We start from the raw sequence: 20,641 nt of genomic DNA on the forward strand, positions 1-20,641 counted from the left end.
TGGCAGAAGTGATTTCAGAACCACTGGCAGTCATCTTTGAGAATTCCTGGAGAACAAGTGAAGTCCCAGCAGACTGGAGGAGGGCAAATGTTGTCCCTATTTTCAAGAAGGGGGAAAGAGAGGACCCAAACAATTACCGCCCAGTCAGCCTGACATCAATACCAGAAAAGAGTCTAAAGATTCTAGAGCAGATCATTAAGCAAACGGTCTGTGAGCACCTAGAAAGGAACGCTGTGGTCACTAAAAGTCAGCATGGGTTTCTGAAAAATAGGTAATGCCAGACTAATTTGACCTCATTTTTTGACAGAATTAAAAGCCTGGTAGATGAAGGCAACACTGTGGATATAGCCTATCTTCATTTCAGCAAGGCCTTTGACAAGGTGCCCCATGATATTCTTGTAAAGAAGCTACTAAAATGTGGGCTAGACAATGCTACCATTCAGTGGATTTGTAACTGGCTGGCTGACCGAACCCAAAGGGTGCTCATCAATGGCTCCTCTTCATCCTGGAGAGAAGTGACTAGTGGGGTGCCACAGGGTTCTGTCTTGGGCCCAGTCTTATTCAACATCTTTATCAATGACTTGGATGATGGGTTTGAGGGCATCCTGATCAAGTTTGCAGATGACACCAAATTGGGAGGGGTGGCTAACACCCCAGAGGACAGGATCACACTTCAAAATGACCTTAACAGATTAGACAACTGGGCCAAAGCAAACAAGATGAATTTTAACAGGGAGAAATATAAAGTACTACACTTGGGCAAAAAAAATATGAAAGGCACAAATACAGGATGGGTGACACCTGGCTTGAGAGCAGTACATGTGAAAAGCATCTAGGAGTCTTGGTAGACCACAAACTTGACATGAGTCAACAGTGCGATGCAGCAGCTAAAAAAGCCAATGCAATTATGGGCTGCATCAATAGGAGTATAGCATCTAGATCAAGGGAAGTAATACTACCATTGTATTCCGCTGTGGTCAGACCTCACCTGGAATAGTGTCCAGTTCTGGGCACCACAGTTCAAGAAGGATGCTGACAAGCTGGAACGTGTCCAGAGGAGGGCAACCAAAATGGTCAAAGGCCTGGAAATGATGCCTTATGAGGAACGGCTGGGTATGTTTAGCCTGGAGAAGAGAAGGTTAAGGGGTGATATGATAGCCATGTTCAAATATATATAAGGATGTCATATAGAAGAGGGTGAAAGGTTGTTTACTGCTGCTCCAGAGAAGCGGACACGGAGCAATGGATTCAAGCTACAAGAAAGAAGATTCCACTTAAACATTAGGAAGAACTTCCTGACAGTAAGAGCTGCTCGGCAGTGGAATTTGCTGCCAAGAAGTGTGGTGGAGTCTCCTTCTTTGGAGGTCTTTAAGTGGAGGCTTGACAGCCATATGTCAGGAATGCTTTGATGGTGTTTCCTGCTTGGCAGGGGGTTGGACTGGATGGTCCTTGTGGTCTCTTCCAACTCTGTGATTCTATGGTCCCAAGCTTAATAGTAGCTTGGTCCCAGATTCTAACAGTAGCACCCAGGGGAAGGGGGGCAGCGGTGGGGCAGCCTGCCCCAGGTTTCATCCCTGAAGGCCCAAGTGTGTGACAAAATCCCCCTGGATGCAATCGCTGCTGTGCCGGATCGCCCCCCCCCCGGTGCACAGCATGTGTGTCGCTCTGGGTGCCTTAGCGGCTAGCTCCGCCACTGGTAGCACCTTGAACTTGGCCTGGTAGCTGCAACATTCTGCACTACCTGTAGCTTTGGGGTCGAGCACAAAGGAAGCTGCACATAGAGCATTGAAGTAAAATCCATGAAGTGATGATGAATTTAAGATTCTTTGGGGGTGGGGATGAGAAACAGAGATAAACTGACATCAACAGAGACAGGGTCTTCTCCATGGTGATGCTCTGGCCCCCGTTTTCTTTTCACAGGCAGGTTTGTCCGGTGCTGAGCTTGCTATATTTTCAACACCAAATGAAAACCTTTCTTGTTTCTCAGGCCATTTAGTCTGCATTCCTATATTCACTTTTATGGGAGTGAGTCCCATTGAATTCAGCAGGGCTTAGTTCAGAGTAGAACATTTCCTATGTTTTAATTATTTATTTATGGCATTGGGTATTTGGGACAGATTAGAGATTCTGTTGGTTTACTGCCCGTCTTGCTGCCCGGCAGCCTCCTTGCCTGAGCTGGGGGACCTGGTCTTGGCGGCGATGTTTAGGACTCCCAGACTGTTGGTTCTTGGGAACTTCAATATCCATGCCAAGGTGGGGTGGCTCAGGACTTCATGGCTGCCATGACAACGCGGCTGTCACAACATGTCATTGCCCTGACACATATGGCTGATCACACTCTGGATTTTGTATTTTGACTGGGCCAGAAGAGAGTGATCTGAAAGTGGGGGATATTGACACCAGCCCCTTGTCATGGTCAGACCACTTCCTGTTGAGCTTTAGGCTTTCAACACCCTTTCCCCTCTGCAGAGGTGGGGGACCTATTAGTATGATTGATGGATCAAAGTGGTTTCCAGATGACTCTGGGAGTTTCCCCCGCTGATATGGCAGGCATTCCCATTGAAGCCCTGGTCGATCAGTGGAACAGCTGTTGACATAATCACCCCTGAACACCCTCTCCTCTTCATGGAGTCTGTTTGACTACATGGTATCCTCTCAAACTTAAGTGAAGAATCATTCTGAGATACAGCTTGAATGCAAGTGGAGGAAAAACTCCAGACGAATGGCAGTGGCAGTGAAGGCAGCAAAAAAAAGCATACTTTGCTACCTCCATTGCATCCTGACTATGCCATCTGGCAGAGCAGGGACTTTTGCAGACTGGCTAAAAGAGGTGGTAGAACTGAGGGTAGCTTGCCAAGCATTTGGAGGGTAAAATAACTTGCATCTGTAAGGACCTTGTCTCTACTGTAGTAGCATTTGAATTTCAAGAGACGTCCCAAGCACAGTGTCTAGTTCTGTTTCATTAGATGAATTTCAGTTGCTGTGATTTGATGATGTGGACAAGGCACTTGGACTGAAATGAAATGAAGTTTGTTATGGTCCCAGACCAGATTCACATACCGTACTAAACGAACATGAAACACAATAGAATGAAGTTTGAATTAACAATCGAATATAACAATAAACAATACAGTATGAATATGACAGCCATTAGAATTGTGGTTTAGATCTTAGTCTCTAAAATATTACAGTATCTAGAGTTTGCATCTGAAGCCTTAGTCTTTGTAATAGCACAGCTTGTTCCCTGAATTTTATGGCAGCCACGCAAAATTTGGCCACCCTTAGCGTGATCTCTGGATCCTTATCCTCTATGAGGGATTTTAAGCATTGAGGTTCAGACCCACTTGGAATTTTCTGTATAACAGAAAGACCAAGCATATATCCTCATAAAATCAACATCGTAGAAAGACATGAGAGACGCTTGGATTGCTTCTGGCAACTATCTGCACTCTGGCCCCTGGCCCCTCTTGGCTGATAAAATCCAGCAGGGAGGAGATAGCTTTCTGAGATGGGCAGGTGGTCAATGCTTCTTTATGAAAGGGGGTGGTCCCTGTTTGTTTGATGGACGCGGTGATAAGACTGCTGCTTAAGAAACAATCACCTAGATTCTGAGAGCCTAAGTAACTACCAGCCAGTTGCCAACCTCCTTTTTTTTTAAAAAAGCAAGGTTCTTGAGTGAGTGGTCACTGACCAGATCCAGGAGTTCTTGGAGACTGATTTTCTAGATACATTTCAATTGGGGTTTTGGCCTGACTTTGGCACAAAAACTGCTCTGGTCACCTTATATGATAACCTCTGTTGGGAGAGGGGGGTGGCAATGTGTCCCTGTTAATCCTCCTTGACTTCTCAGCGGCTTTCAATGCCTTTGATTATGGTGTCCTCCTGGAAAGGTCTGATCCTACCTGGATGGTCATCTTCAGTGGGTGATGCTTGGGGTGTGTTTTTCAGCACCATGAGGGCCTTCAATGTGGGGTCCCTCCAGGTTCAATTATTTCCTCCATGAAGCCACTGAATGAAGTCATCCAGAGTTTTAGAGCTTTATGCTGAGAACACACAACTCTATTTCTCCTTTACATCTATAGGCTTGGCAGTGGATATGCTGGACCAATGTCTTGTCCCAGTAATGGGCTGGATGGGAGCCAACAAACTGAGGCTCAATCCAGATAAGACTGAGGCACTGTTGGTGGGTGGTTCCCTAGACCAGATGGATGGAAGATTGCCTGCTCCTGATGGGGTTACACTCTCTGAAGGAGCAGATACGTACCTTAGGGGTACTTCTGGAACTTCTGCTGTTGCTTGAGACTCAGGTGGCCTCAATGGCACAGAGTGCCTTCCATCAGCTTTTGGCTTAACTCCTGTGGCCTACGCTTTGGTAACCTCCAGGTTGGATCCCTGCAAGGTGTTGTATGTGGGGCTGCCTATGAAGACAGTTTGAAAACTTCAGCTAGTGCAAAATTTGACAGCCAGGTTGCTCACCAAAATGAGATGGTTTGAGCATTCTGTATATCGCTAATGCTGGCCTGACTGCACTGGCTGCCAATTATTTTCCAGGCCCAATTGAAAGTGCTGATGCTGACCTATAAATGCCTCAAGGACCACCTCTCCCCATACAAACCGACCTAGACCCTGCACTTGTCATTTGAGGCTCTTCTTTATGTCCCCCATCCCAGAGAGGTCCAGAGGGTTACAACACAAGAACAAGTCTTTTCTGTGATGGCTCCTCATCTATGGGTGCTGGTGCCATCGTTACATGTCTTTAAGTGGCAGGCAAAAACATTCCTCTTTACCTTCAGCCATTTAATAATCTATGGCCTGTTAAATGTGGGGCAGTATTGTTATGATTCGTTTATTATTATGCTGTGTATTATGTCTTTTTATTATGCTGCATAAATTATGATCTTAATGTTGTACACCACTATGGGATCTTTTAAATGGAATATATAAAAGAAATTTGTAAATGGGGCAGTATAGGTGCCTTACTACCAGTATAGGTGTCTTACTACCAACTGAATTAGTTTAGTTTTTGAAATTCTGCATGTAAAAATTCTCAAAGTCTTAATGACAAAGCATAATGTCTTATGGTGTAATGTGCTACATGCCTCTGCCAAATAAGCCTCATTGTGTTTGATGGGTGTTACTCCCATGGAATTGTACATACCGGTAGATTGTGTGTGTAGGATACAGCTTTAGTTTGTAATGGAAATAGACAACTGAATGAATAACAGTAGAAAAGGATAGATTTTTAAAAGTTTACATCCAAAATGCCTCTGCACAGTAGTTATTATGAACAGAATCAAACTTACAGCATGTACCAGAAGATTGCTAAGGATTTTTGCTCTTGATTACAAAGTCTCTATTAGATAGCCATATTTAAATACTTTTGTCAAGCTCTTAACAAAGAAAGAGATGACAGTTTACGATTCTATAACAGCACACTAAAGCAAATTGTGTAAATATGATATGTTCACAATTTTATTTCCCATAGCACTACAGATATATTCAAATATATTCAAACACGGTGGAAAATTAAAATTGCTTTTTTCATCAAGATTCAAAACTTGTTAATTAGATTCAGACATTAAGATTTCCCTTTCTTAGTTAAGCAGATTTAAGATTTTCTAAATGACTGTTAATTGCTAAACACATTTGTTTTTACAGATAGAAAGAAAACCCAAATTACATGAAAACATCTGCTACAAAATGTTCTGCCCTATAGCTGGCCTTGCAAGTCTGCTTAGCATCTGATGTGGTCAAGTCCTCCTGTTCCCTGCAATGACATTATGAATTCTTCTGTGGAATCTTGATGGTGACTGTCTTGACTTCTGTATACTCATGAAGGCCATATTCTCCACTGAGAGAGAGAGAGAGAGAGAGAGAGAGATCATCAGAATAGCAACCATATTTAATATATCTGTGATCTGGCATGTTCAATGTCCAAGAGCTGCAAATATCATCTGACAGTGTGTTTTGATCTATCAGATGTTACAGGAAACTTGGATAGCCAGAGATGTCAGACAGAGCCTGGGAAGCGTGGGTAGGAGTGGAATCTGAATGACTGATAAGGGGGTGTTTCAATCAAGTCTGATAGAAGGCATTTCCTGTTTATGGAAATGAGAGGACCAACATTCTGGTACAATTTCTATTCATTTCCATGAAGCTTCAAGACAGTCTGACAAAGGGTATATTTCTAGTGATTGTGTCCAAATTCTCTTAGATACAACCACCCGGCCACAGACTCTACAGAAATTATTGTCTTCCTCTGAGGCCTAATGCATGATCTGGGCTAGATAACATTTCAGAATAGAAATCAGCTTCTTCACCAAAAAAGGCTATTTGCTCACCAAGAAGGCACAGAGGCTTGCATTCTGTGTGGATATGTGCCATCAAATACCATTTTATGACATCTTTATATTTCAGTTTTACAAAACAGTCCATTCTAGCAGGAAAACAAATGCCGCTAGAATATCCGACAGGGCAAACTTCTGGATAGAAAATGTAATTAGCAATGTTGAAGAATTCCGATGATGATGATAATTTATTATTTATTATTTATATTATACCCTGCCCATCTGGCTGGGTTTCCCCAGCCACTCTGGGCGGCTTCCAACGGAAAAATAAAATAAAATAATCTTTTAAACATTAAAAGCCTCCCTAAACAGGGCTGCCTTCAAATCTTTTAGCTGGTTTTTCTCTTTGACATCTCTTTGACATCTGATGGGAGGGCGTTCCACAGGACGGGTGCCACTACCAAGAAGGCCCTCTGCCTGGTTCCCTGCAACTTGGCTTTTCGCAATGAGGGAACTGTCAGAAGGCCCTCGATACTGGACCTCAGTGTCTGGGCAGAATGATGGGGGTGGAGATTCTGCTCTGGTCAGACCTCACCTGGAATACTGTGTCCAGTTCTGGGCACCACAGTTCAAGAAGGATACTGACAAGCTGGAACGTGTCCAGAAGAGGGCAACCAAAATGGTCAAAGGCCTGGAAACGATGCCTTATGAGGAACGGCTTAGGGAGCTGGGTATGTTTAGCCTGGAGAAGAGAAGGTTAAGGGGTGATATGATAGCCATGTTCAAATATATGAAAGGATGTCATATGGCATAGCTGCCAAGTTATCCCTTTTTTAAAGGGATTTTCCCTTATGCTGAATAGGCTTCCTCGCGAGAAAAGGGAAAACTTGGCAGCTATGTCATATGGAGGAGGGAGAAAGATTGTTTTCTGCTGCTCCAGAGAAGCAGACACGGAGCAATGGATTCAATATACTTACTTTATTCGACCGATAGAACAAAAACATTTCTCAATACAAAGATAAACATATAAAACTGAAGGCATCAGGGGGATACATAAAAATATAAAAATATAAAACTGAAGACATCAGCGGGATGCATAAAAATATAAAAATATAAAACTGAGGGCATCAGCGGGATACATAAATGGGGTATGACCGCACTACTAAACCTCCTACAGGTAACCCACATCAAGACATTCGATTATACGTTTCCGACACTTGAGCGCCAAGAAGAGGAATTTAGCCACAGAGAAGGTTATTTTCCCAGTGGGCTTGTTTAGCAAATATGCTGCCTGCCGTTCTCTTAGTCGGGAACTAAACTGAGATAAATACGGCGCTATAAGACATTGCCTTAAATCATTATAAAAGGGACAACTCAGTAGAATGTGTTCTGTAGATTCTACCTCACTCAAGGCACAATGGCACATTCTCTGACTGTATGGGACTCCTCCAAATCTTCCCCTCAAAACCGCCGAATCAAGGACATTCAGTCTAGCCGCAGTAAGTAGTCTGCGGTATTCCACATAGTGGATATCCGCCAGGTAACGGGCTGGTGCAGACCGATACACCTGCTCCCCTAAAAACATCCCAGATTTCACGCGGGCTATGTCCTCCTGTCTGGCGATATCCCCCAATCTCTGAGCGATCATCGCTTTAGCGCGACTGAACGTCATGGACTCAATATAAAGGGAGGACAGACCGCACTTTTGCACTTCCTCTACCACTTCCCTTTCCCATGGAGATTTAAAATTATCCCTCAGAATCAGGGGGGCCAAACCCATCGGTCTGAAACATAGTTTGAGCCATAGCCATAATTTCGCTTTCAGGGCCACATACGTAAAGGCTTGGCAACCGGTCTCCAATCTCATGATCGCACCCGCAACAGAAGGGGGGATCCTGAGAATGGCCCTGAGGAATTGTGATTGGATAGATTCCAATCTTACAAAGTCCCTACGCGTACCCAAGGCAATGCCCACCAAAAGTAGTGGGAGAACTTTCATTTTAAAGAGTCGCAGGGCAACATCCACTGTTTGTGCCTGTTTCTTGGAATACAGGGATCTAACCAACAGCTGCTTTAGAAGCATTTGCGGCTATATATTCTCTGTGTGCCAAGAAGGACCTGTTTGATCGAACTATCTGACCCAGGTATTTGAAGCAACTAACCTGCTCTATGGGAATACCATTAATTGACCACAAATTAGGTTTTGGTCGAGCAGCAAAGACCATTATTTTGGTCTTGGCATAATTAAGATGGAGCTCGTGTTGGGTCACGTATTCATGAAGAGCTCGAAGCATCCTCCTTAACCCAATGGGGGAGGTAGCTAAAAGGGCGGCGTCATCCGCATACAGGAGGACATTCAAGGCTCTACCTGCTAATTTTGGCGGGTGGAAAGCAGCATTGGTCATATGGGCCACTAGTGAGTTAATATAGAAATTAAATAGGGCAGGGGCAAGCAAGCAGCCCTGTCTTACCCCTCTAGTGGTGGCAACCGGATTAGAGACTAGCCCCTTGCCATCTAGCCTAATTCTCAGGAAGGTATTTGTATGCAGATTCATAATCAGCAAAAGGAGGCGGCGGTCAATAGACGTCGCTGCCAGTTTTGTCCATAGCTGGTTCCTGGGGATTAGATCAAAGGCCTGCTTAAAGTCGATAAAGGTGACATGGAGGGCTTTTAGGCCTTTGCCAGCATATTTGTCGGCCAGATGGTTCAGGATTAGAATTTGGTCTGTTGTCGATCTTCCAGGGCGGAAACCCGCCTGTTCCTCTGCGATAATATTATTGCTCTCCATCCAGATCGTTAATTTATTGAGCAGAAACCTTGAGTAAATCTTCCCGATAACATTCAGCAAGCTGATTGGCCTAAAATTGGCCGGGTCAGTATGCGGCCCTTTCTTATGTATTAATACAATCAGTGCTGAGTTCCAGCTTGGGGGGAACTTCGCTGTTTTATTTATATGAGTATAAAGTGCTGCTAGGAGTGGGCACCACCAATCCTTATTAGCTTTGATAACATCAATGGATATAAGGTCATCTCCGGGTGCCTTGCCCGCCTTAAATTGGTCTATAAGTGTTTCCACTTCAGAGTAGGTAACTGGGTCCCACTCAGGCATGGGGGCCAAATCTGGTCTTTCTCCGCCAGCAGCATGGGCTGCATATAAATCAGCGAAAAAGCGCTCCCAGGTGTCAGCTGAAATTTGGGGTTCTATCCTTATCGACGGTCTGCCCAGATATTGGGAAATTTGATACCAAAAGGAGGAGGGATTTCTATTCTCTGCAGCTTTTAGAAGGTTGTTCCAGTTGTTTCTTTCTGCCGCAAGCTTCTTATCCTTTAATAGAGCTTTATATTTTCTCTTGAGGTTCATAAGGTGACTACTAGGCACGGGATCATTTGATGCCCTATATGCCAAGAATTCATTATACAGACTGCTCTTAAAGTGTCTACATTCCTCATCGAACCACTTTTTATGAGGGAAATGATTACTATTCATTACCGGAACCCGAGCCATAGATGGTTTTAGCAGATCTACTAGCTTATCATATATTGGCAGTGGCTCATCTGCCTGGATAAGGGAGTCCCTTGTCGCTTGAAGTTGGTCAGACTAGGTCCGTTGAGCCATTTTGTCGGTCCATTTTGAGGCAATAGGCCTCATCTGCAGCTGATTGTTTGTTAAAGGCACACAGGAATACGTGTCCAGATTTCCAGCCAGGGTCAGGGAAAGTTCTAAGGGAAAATGATCACTTTCCAGCCTCGTTACCACCTTAAAGTTAGTGATTTTGGGAATCAACTCTACTGATGTCCAGATAAAATCAATGGTAGAGGCTCGGGAACCTGACCAGAAAGTAAATTCAGCTGGGTAATCAGAACTAAGAGCTCCGTTTAACAGATGAAAATTAAGGGCCAACAAGGTTTGCCTGCATTTAAGGCCTGCATATGTGGCAACACTGTCTTTGAAGTTCCTGGGTAAAAGGTCTGTAGTTAAGATGGATAATGGAGGGTATTTCTTGTATTTAGTAAATAAGGATTTATCAGAGTAAGACAATCGACCATTAAAATCTCCTGCGACCAGGAAGGTGGCTTCAGAGTATTTATCGAGGAGAGTTTCGAGTGTCGACTGAATTTCCTTCCATCTCTGGTCAACCAGATTTTTCTTATAAACTGGGTGCAGGTAGACATTGATTACCACAAACACTTCCTCTGCTGTTTGTAGCTTTACACCTAGCATGGATGACGGACACGGAGCAATGGATTCAAACTTCAAGAAAGAAGATTCCACCTCAACATTAGGAAGAACTTCCTGACAGTAAGAGCTGTTCGGCAGTGGAATTTGCTGCCAAGGAGTGTGGTGGAGTCTCCTTCTTTGGAGGTCTTTAAGCAGAGGCTTGACAGGCATATGTCAAGAATGCTTTGATGGTGTTTCCTGCTTGGCAGGGGGTTGGACTGGATGGCCCTTATGGTCTCTTCCAACTCTATGATTCTATGAGATGCTCCTTCAGGTATACTGGACTGAGGCCATTTAGGACTTTAAAGGTCAGCACCAACACTTTGAATTGTGCTTGGAAACGTACTGGGAGCCAATGTAGATCTTTCAAGACCAGTGTTATGTGGTCTCGGCAGCTGATCCCAGTCACCAGTCTACCTGCCGCATTCTGGATTAGTTGTAGTTTCCAGGTCACCTTCAAAGGTAGCCCCACGTAGAGCGCATTGCAGCAATCCAAGCGAGAGATAACTAGAGCATGCACCACTCTGGTGAGACAGTCTGCAGGCAGGTAGGGTCTCAGCCTGCGTACCAGATGGAGCTGATAGACAGCTGCCCTGGACACAGAATTGACCTGTGCCTCCATGGACAGCTGTGAGTCCAAAATGACTCCTGGGCTGCACACCTGGTCCTTCAGGGGCACAGTTACCCCATTCAGGACCAGGGAGTCCTCCACACCTGCCCGCCTCCAGTCCCCCACAAACAGCACTTCTGTCTCGTCAGGATTCAACCTCAATCTGTTAGCCGCCATCCATCCATCCTCCAACCGCCTCACACAGCACCTTCCCTGGTTCTGATCTGAAAGAGAGGTATCATCCGCATACTGATGAACACCAAGCCCATACCCCCTGATGATCTCTCCCAGCGGCTGCATATAGATGTTAAAAAGCATGGGGGACAGAATCCTGAGGCACCCCACAAGTGAGAGCCCAGGGGTCTGAACACTCATCCCCCACCACCACTTTCTGAACATGGCCCAGGAGGAAGGAGCAGAACCACTGTATAACAGTGCCCCCAGCTCCCAAACCCTCTAGACGGTCCAGAAGGATGTTATGGTCGATGGTGTCAAAAGCCACTGAGAGATCTAGCAGAACTAGGAAACAGCTCTCACCTTTGTCCCTAGCCCATCAGAGATCATCAACCAGTGTGACCAAGGCAGTTTCAGTCCCATGATGAGGCCTGAATCCCGACTGGAAGGGATCCAAATGGTCTACTTCTTCCAGGCGTGCCTGGAGTTGTTCAGCAACCACTCACTCAATCACCTTGCCCAAGAATGGAAGATTTGAGACTGGGCGATAGTTGGCCATATTGGCCACATCTAAAGATGTTTTTAAAGAAACGGTTTAATAACCGTCTCTTTCAGCGGGTCCGGGAAGGCTCCCTCACAGAGAGAAGCATTCACCAACCTGCAAAGCCCATCGCCCAGCCCTTCCCGGCTAGTGTTATAAGCCAGGATGGGCAAGGATCAAGGAGACAGGTGGTTGGTTTCACTCGTCCAAGTAGCCTGTCCACATCCTCGGAGGTAACAAATTGAAATTGATCCCACACAACCTAACTAGGCAGACCTCTAGCACTCCCCCGCCCCAGCTGTGCTCCCATGGTGGAGTCTACCTCTTCCCGAATCTGAGTGACTTTATCTGCAAAAAAAACTTTGCAAAATCGTTGCAGGAGATCATGCAGCCCATACTAGGCCCCAATGGAACAGGTGGTTCCACTAAACTGCGAACCACCTGAAAAAGTCTCCTGCTGCTGTTTTCTGCAGATGCAATAGAGGCGGTGAAGAAAGTCTTCTTCGCCGTCACTACCGCCACATTGAGCCGTGTCTGGTCAGCTTCAGAATGAATTATCTGCCACCGGTGCTCTAGTCATCTCAACGACTGTTTCATCGCCCTCAGCTCCGGGGGAAACCATGGGGCTGTCCGGGCTCCATGCAATCAGAGAGGGCGCTTCAGAGCCAAACGGTCAATAGCCCTGGTTAACTCCACATTCCAGCGGGCCACCAGGGAATCGGCTGAAAGGCCATCAACATGTGATAAAGCGTCTCCTACCACTCTCTGGAAACCATTTGGATCCATTAAGTGGCGGGCCCACCTCCCTGCAGAGAGGAAGGGTCGTGGAGAAGTCCAGTTGCAGAAAACAGAAGCAAAAGTTTTTGATGTTCACTTATTCACCCCATGGAGTGGAAATCAATCCAGCAAATACTGAACAGGCTTTGCTGTTGTTGTTTCTCAGTCACACACACACACACACACACACATATATGAATATGATTATGGTTTCCACACACACACCTCCGTTTAAAATTGTGTTGAAATAGTGTGGAAGTAATTGCATCATTCATTATGTTAAACTGATAAATAATTATGTAAATTACATTAAATAGTGAACAGTGAAATGAATAACTTGGCATTAGGCGGAAAAGAAACCACAGCAAAACAGAAACAGCATAGGTTATTTCCTTCCTAATTGTAACTGATATGGACAGCATACCATAGGATGAGCTAATACAACCCACAATTTCTACACAGTGATATTCCTTTTCAGTCTTCCCTGACTGGTTACTCATTCTTTTAAGCCAAAGCAGTGGAAATGCCAAGAGAGCAAAAAACAGACTTCCTGGAAATAAGAATGTTGTAGTGGTGACATTTTGTGCTAAAAGACGAACTTGCTCACATAAAATCTCTGAAATCCGTATCTGAAACAAATCCCCACTGACTTTACTTACAGCTCTCGGCCATTTCCTGACATTTTGAATCCTCCAAAAGGAACCTGAGCAGCCACAGCATTATAGCAGTTCACCCTGAAGAAAAAGAGAAGGTGGAGCAACTTAGTCATGGGGAGGAATTCTGCTCGGTCATAAGAGCTAGCTGAGTTTCTTTACAGAATCTTGCACTATGTGCATACTTTAAAAATCAAAAGAAACATGAATTTCTCTCATGTCACAAAAATACCTTCAGAACTGCTGCAAGTTCTTCTGTATGTCTGCTACCTAACAGTAGAAACTGTTGAATTACTCAACCTAATTCGTAGAAAATACAGAAATACAGTACTGTCTACATGTGGAGTAGCATATTGTTCAGTGATTAGTATGGATAGTGATGGACTGTAGGTGGGGATGCCTTTGAAAAATATTCAGAAAATGCAATGGTCTTAGTGATTCAGCAGCTTAATTGGTTCCCAGGCAGTTCCCGCACAAAAATGAAAATGTTGGTATTATCCTTTGAAGTGCTAAATGGTCTCCGTCATCAGACCCTAAAGAACACCTGCTCCCATTTGTGCCTACCTGTGTGCTGAGATCTTCCTCAAAGGCCCAACCTCATGTGCTCCCACCATTTGCATCATGGCAGGTGGTGATGTGAGTTAGCAGTGGCACAGAAGCTGTAGAATTGCATCCCTTGAGAAATGTTTTTCCAAAATTGTGCCTAACTCATGATGCCATCTGATGGGCAGGGTTGTGTTTTGCGTTGGCTGCACATGCCTGTTATTGGAGCAGGATCCGTCAGCTGATAAGCAGAGGTTAAACCTTGCTCAGTTTCACAGGAGTCCATGCAAACCCTTTCTTGATTCAGAAAGGCATTTACATGGAAACTGCTGCTAAAACTAAGCCGTTTGCCTGGAATCTCTTGCTAAAATGGAGGAAATAACCACGTTTGGGACCTCAAAGCACCTTGCATCTGATGTCGTTGGGATGTCAGATGTTTGACAGGTGGGTGGTGTGTGATGCCAATCCTGATCAGGATATGACACCTGAAGCAAAAAAAGATTCCTTGTTAAAACTACATTGTCTAAAGATGTGGGAAGAGGTAGCAGACTTAATAGGTTCATGTCTCAAAGATACTATTCAGGTTTGAGGTTGCACAGCTTTTTTCCTCTCTTCAGGTACTCTGTGTGCCTTCAGATCACAAATACTCATTAAACCATGCCGTAAGTCTTCTATGTAAGGTTAATTCGGCTAAAATAGCAACACCAAGGGTACTTACCAGACTGTTCCAGCCTGAAGAGCAGCTGCAAATGTCAGTGCTTTGTTAATGTCTTTGGTAAACACTCCAGCTGCTAGACCATAATGAGTATTGTTTGCTCTTTTTATAACTTCATCAACAGTCTTGAACTTCATGATTTGCTGAACTGGCCCAAAAATCTGTTTGAAATCAAAAGAAGCAATCAACAATTAGCATGGCAAATAGATACTTTCTTGCAAAGTATACTTTCCCTATTACATAGGTCTTAAGGTCTTATTCTCATTAGTGATCAAATCAGCGCTCTTTGACACAGTGGTGACTTTGTAAGTTTAGACCCACATTTTCCCTATGAAACTATCAACCTGCCTGCTCCTTCCCTATCACATTAGTCTTCATAACTCCATGAAATGGAACACAGAGATTCTGTATAGCATGGTTCATGGAGATTTCAGATTCAAATAAATGTAGGATCTCCGATTATAGCCACTGCCTTCAGAGGAGAACCAGAAAGATGGCCAGCAGTTTGGAAAACAAGTCCTCCCAAGAAATATTGAATATTGGGCTGAGTATGTTTAACCCAGAGAAGAGAGAGAAGACTAAGAGAGGAAATGATAGCATTCTTCAACCACCCAAAGGTCTGTCACACAAAAGAAGTTTAAGACAGGTTCTCTGCTGTCTGAGGATGCAGGACGAGATAATTTGCTGTATAATTCTGTCTACCCAGAACTACTGAATTCAGTGGGGCTGACTCCCAGGTAAATGGGGTTTGGATTGTAGCCTTGGGGCTTGTCCACTCAGAAGCAAAATGTGGATTTGCAGCTGTAGAATGTAAAACCAGAAAGCACCTGCCCCATCACAATGACAAGACTGGACTTTCCCTTCATTAAGCATGGGTTTTTTCAATCTTTAACGGTAAAGGTAAAGGGACCCATGACTGTTAGGTCCAGTCACAGACGACTCTGGGGTTGCGACGCTCATCTCACTTTTATGGCCGAGGGAGCCGGCATTTGTCCGCAGACAGTTTTTGGGTCATGTGTCCAGCATGACTAAGCCGCTTCTAGTGAACCAGAGCAGCGCACGGAAACACCGTTTACCTTCCTGCTGGAGCGGTACCTATTTATCTACTTGCACTTTGATGTGCTTTCAAACTGCTAGGTTGGCAGGAGCTGGGACCAAGCAACGGGAGCTCACCCCATTGCAGGCATTCAAACCGCCGACCTTCTGATTGGCAAGCCCTAGGCTCAGTGGTTTAGACCACAGCGCCACCTGCATCCCTTTTCAATCCTTAGAAATTGTAAAATATCCAAGGTTGAAAACACACACATACATTTAAACAGGGGAAGGTCTGGGAGGACTTTGTGAAGATGCTCCTAGATTAAAGGAGAGACAGGCAAATCCACTATTAGCAAGATTAGGCTAACAGTGAAAACAGTTTGAAAATGAAACCAATTGCCTTGTGTGTGCATGTGTGCTTTCCTTTGCTGGAAATTTTCAAGCTGAGGCCAGACAGCCATCTGTTGGGGGGACTTTCAGGATCCTTTCCAATTCTACAATTCTGTGAAATAACCCACAATGCTCTCTCTGATGCTCTGATTCACACAGGGGAGAAAGAAACCTCTTCCACAATGCCTGGGGTGGGGAAGGAATATTTGAAGCGGGGGTGGGGGAATTCCATTTATACTTTATGTCACTTTCACACATTTTCACACTCTAGTAAGTCTGCTCCATTTCTTTATTAGTCTGGGTCATTTTTGGGAAGGGGGAACACCTCATATTTATACTTGGATTTAAAAGTATCTTGTCTAAATACATCCTTGTGGTGAGTGTGAAAGTAAATTGTTATTAAACTCCTTATTGTGGTATGCATCTATTTAAAAATTAAGAACACATTTGTGTTTTCATCTCATAAATGTTTATTGGACATTGCTGCATAAGTAAGAAAACAAAGTTTTAAAATCTTTTTATTCCTTTTGTTTGTTCAAATTCAAGAAATGGCAGGGTTTTTTCCCCCTAAATCAGAATGTAAGGATTGCCAGGCTGGGTCAAAGCTTTCCAGGGAAAGAAGTCAGTGTGGTGCAAACCAGGATCAGAGAGACTTGGGTTCAACTCCCCACTCAGCTACAGAAGTGATATTGGGTTTGTCACTATCTCAGCCTAAACTAGGGTTGCCATATTTCAAGAAGTAAAAATCTGGATACAAAAGTTGCCGCCCAGAAAAGGCACACTTCCTGGTTGTGTTGGCAAAAACCTGTACATTTTGTAGATTTTTTAAAATCCCCCCCCCCCGAAGCTAATTTTGCCAGATGTATGGCACCCCTTGCTTAAGCTATCTCACAGGATTGTTATGAGGATAAAATGGGCAGGGGGAGAACCAAGTTTGCTGACCGGAGTTATTTGGGTGAAGGGTGGCTAGAAATAAACATACACATGCAGACACACAAACAGAGAGAAAGAGCAGCCAGAAGCAACAATAAAGATCACAAGGCACCCTCAATATCTCCGGAGGTTATATTTCTAGTTTTCACAGCTGAGGGTACTAGAGACAGGCAACTGCTTTTAAAGAAAGGCGATAGTCTGGAAGAAAGTTCACTTCTCAAACTTTCTATCGTCATACTCTGACCTCTGGTCAACCAGGTTTGGAAGTCCTTTGAAACAACACAAAACATGCAAAGCTTGTTCAGCAGAGGTTACACTGGGGCCCATGCACACGTCATGGGCAATTCTTCTTCTGCATAAGGTAGTTGAGCTTATGCATCAACTACCTTTGATGCATAAGTTCTTCAGGTTAAGACACCTTCTGGTCTGGTTCCTTTGTAAGGTGCTTACTCTGACTTCCAAAATCTAAACCTTCTCTCTAAGCCAGTCATAGTTTTATACACTGCCACATTTATCAATGTCTTTGGTAAAGGCAATACAGCTGGAAACCAGCCTCCCACCAACTAGGCACTCTCAGGATGTTTGGGACTACAACTCCTATCAGCTTCAGTGTTGGCTGGAGCAGATAGGAATTGAAGTCCAACTAGCCAGAAGGTGCCAGGCTGGCAAAGTTTGTGTTAAACCATGCCTCAATTTTCTCTGCCCTCAGACCCTCTGCATAAAACCTTTATTAGCACAGAAGCTGAAACCACAGGACAATCCCATGCAAGTTTACTCAGAAGGGAGCCTGACTGTGCTTATCTGGTGCTTAGTACTGCAGGATTGCAGTCATGCAGCAGCAACCTGTACTCAGTAAACCGCGCTGAGCTCGTGACATGCAAATACTGGCTGGTATTCAAGTAAGTTGTCCTTAGAGACAACTCTTCAAAATGAATGAATGTGAATATGTTAGGCCCATTAATTTCAGTGGGTCTGCTCTGAGTAAAATTTAGCTGAATGCCAGCTACTCACTTTAATTTTATTTCAGTTGTTACAACAATATATGAGAGCCAACAAAGCCATTTCCATATATTGTCAGAATATATCTAAGCAATAAATGCCACTGTTTGTACAAATCAGTATTCAGTACTCCAGGTCTAACTGTTTTTCTTTCAAAAGCACAAATCCATAACCATCTTAGAATTTGCTTGCAGGAAAAATTAGGGTGGCCTCACCAGGATTGTCGAGCCCTGACTTGCCTTGATTTCAGTTTCCCTCTTTGTTTCAGGACATGAGTTATGGACATGAGCAGCTAGTCACTGGTGGCCCCGGATGTGGATATGCCCCCTCCATCACCTCAAAAGATGCATTTTGCCAGTTCAATGAGACTCAGATGAGCATCACTAGGGGGAATATGCATCCCGATATGTGTTAGCAATAGATGCAGGAGGAAGAACCATGGCTTTTTGCAGTGGGAGGCCGGGGGGGGGGCGCCTTGGCCAAGGCCATTTCAGTGGGGGGTCCTCGTTTTAGAGGAGCCCACTTCTCCCCCTCCCAGCTGTTGCTGCTGCCAATTTGATTTTCTCTCCCTCTGGGCCTAATCTACATCAGATGCAGACCCTCCAAGTGTCCCTATTTTCCAGGGATGTCCCTGATTTACATTCGCCGCCCCAGTTTCTGCTTTGATCCTGGAATGTCCCGCTTTTCTTTAGGACGTCCCTATTTTCATTGGAGAAATGTTGGAGGGTATGACATCACCTCCCAGAGGGAAGGAATAAGAGATGCGGAGGCTACCGCTCTTTGTCATGGCTCCTCTGAGAAAGGGCAGAGTAACGGGCACCACAGTAAAGAGGAGCAGCAGCAGCAGGAGGGACAGGCGTCTCCAGAGACAAGGTGTGGGCCTCTTCCTGGGGCATGGGCCTTGTCAGAGAATGCCGAGAGGAAGACTTTCACAACTGTAGCTGCCCTTCAGCTTCTTTGGAAATCTGGATGTATTTGATGATTGCCAATAATATCTGAAAGTATTAATTCCTGCTGACCTGTTCTATTTAGTTGACCCAAATTAACACACATAGCTGTAAAAGAACAGCTTTACATAGCCTAGATTGGGGCTGGGTGGGAAAGCTAATGTGTGAAAACTAATCTTCTACGTGCTTGATTTCTAAAAGGCACATCTTGCATGGCAATTGAAACATAAAATGTAGTCCAACATGCAGAATGTTCTGAATCAGCTTACCTCCTCTTTAGCAATGCGCATCTCATCTGTAACATTCGAGAAAACTGTAGGCTGGATGAAGTAGCCTTTGTCTCCCCAGGGGCCTCCTCCACATTCCAGCTTGGCTCCTTCTTTCTTTCCACTCTCAATTAGTGTGAGGATTCTATCATACTGCTCCTTATCAATCTTCAAAAGAAATATTGCACTGATAAGTCACTCTCCCAGATATTTCTTTGGCCTTAAGATTAACAAAGCAGAAACAAAAACTCTTTACCAGCAAGAGATGGAGCAACAACTTGCCTCTGAGTGGTTGGATCCCTGCCATCTTTCCCCACAAAGTTCAGCAATTACTGGTGGGACTTTAAGCACAAAAGAATCTTTCTTTTTTTTAAGCAGCACTGCCTATACAGTCTTGGCACTCCTGTGAGCTATGGACTTTCGTAAACTCTCTCTGCTCAGTTTTACATTCAAGTATTTAACTTCTCCCTTTGCCTTATCCAATTTCTGTTAAAAAATATTTTTGGATGGCATTCTCAAACCAATGACTTTGCAGAAGTGAATTCAGAACTGATTTCAAGACTGCAATTACACCACTACTGCTTAATTTGTGCTATATCTTTGTTTCTGGCATTTTCTGCTCCAAAGGAAAAGTAGATGATTTATGGACTTGGGATTTTTAGTGCAGAGTCTTAGATCCTTGACATATCCCACATGAGGGTTATAGAAGATCTCCAGGCATAGGACGGTATATAAATTCAATAAATAATAATAAAAAGGATGTTTCCAAATGTAGGTGTTGGGTTTGGGCTGTGTTTCAGAACACCTAAGAACTGATTCCAATGTCATGGCTATCAGACGGAGATGGATGAAAACCTCTGAAGTGTGTCAGGGGTCCCATAAGGCTAGTGTAGAATGCTTGAAAACCAACCACTACACTGATGACCCAGATTGTGGGGAGAGTCTTTGCAACCCTTCTTGTGACCGGATACCTTCATGAGAATGCAAACACAATATTGTACTTATAGTTGGCAGCAGGAGCAGCTACACCCTTCTGCCCCCACCCCAGTGTTGCGTCCCTGTTTCTGTAACAGCCCCAGACTTTGTGTGTTGAGTGTAGGTGTTTGTAAAGGGAAGATGTCACACGAGCAGTTGCTCATGCTTAGGGGCTCGATGTGATTTTGAACTGTGAATGCAACAGGTTTTCTTGCTAGAAAGCACATTGAATTGTGGGCTGGAGACAATGATGATGCTCCTTCAGCTAACACATGAGTATGGCTTGAACAGGGCTAATATTTGCACTATATTTACAGCAGTTTCCCATCCTATAGATTCAGATGGGATAGGCCAAGGCTTTGTACATCAACACTTCCTGCTGCTCAAAGCCTCAAAGCCATATTGCCCACTTAACAGGGGCGTCTTAACCATAGAGGCTACTGGTGCAACGCGCCACGTGGGAAGTTCTGGAGGGTGCTGGAGGGCGCCTCCGCCATGACACACCGCGCTGCACCTGGAGCCTCCTCCCTGCCGGAGGAGCCGCCTCAAGTCCCGTCGGCAGCGCCGCCCTCGCCT

The 20,641-nt window shown here is 44.5% G+C and overlaps 1 protein-coding gene across 1 annotated transcript in view; it reads right to left on the reverse strand.

Moving 5' to 3' along the window:
* Positions 1-4,912: 4,912 nt before the first annotated feature.
* The window catches only part of ALDH1A1 (aldehyde dehydrogenase 1 family member A1), a 52,964-nt gene continuing 37,235 nt past the window's right edge, over positions 4,913-20,641 (reverse strand). Inside the window, exons 10-13 of the mRNA XM_060280056.1 lie at positions 19,094-19,258; positions 14,524-14,681; positions 13,269-13,343; positions 4,913-5,851 (exon numbers count right to left, since the gene is read on the reverse strand). Coding sequence (XP_060136039.1) covers positions 5,779-5,851; positions 13,269-13,343; positions 14,524-14,681; positions 19,094-19,258 — 471 coding nt within the window. The 3' untranslated portion in view covers positions 4,913-5,778. The remainder of the gene's footprint in view (positions 5,852-13,268; positions 13,344-14,523; positions 14,682-19,093; positions 19,259-20,641) is intronic.

The sequence above is a fragment of the Zootoca vivipara genome, chromosome 11 (assembly GCF_963506605.1).
Source record: "Zootoca vivipara chromosome 11, rZooViv1.1, whole genome shotgun sequence".
Taxonomy (NCBI): Eukaryota; Metazoa; Chordata; class Lepidosauria; order Squamata; family Lacertidae; genus Zootoca; species Zootoca vivipara.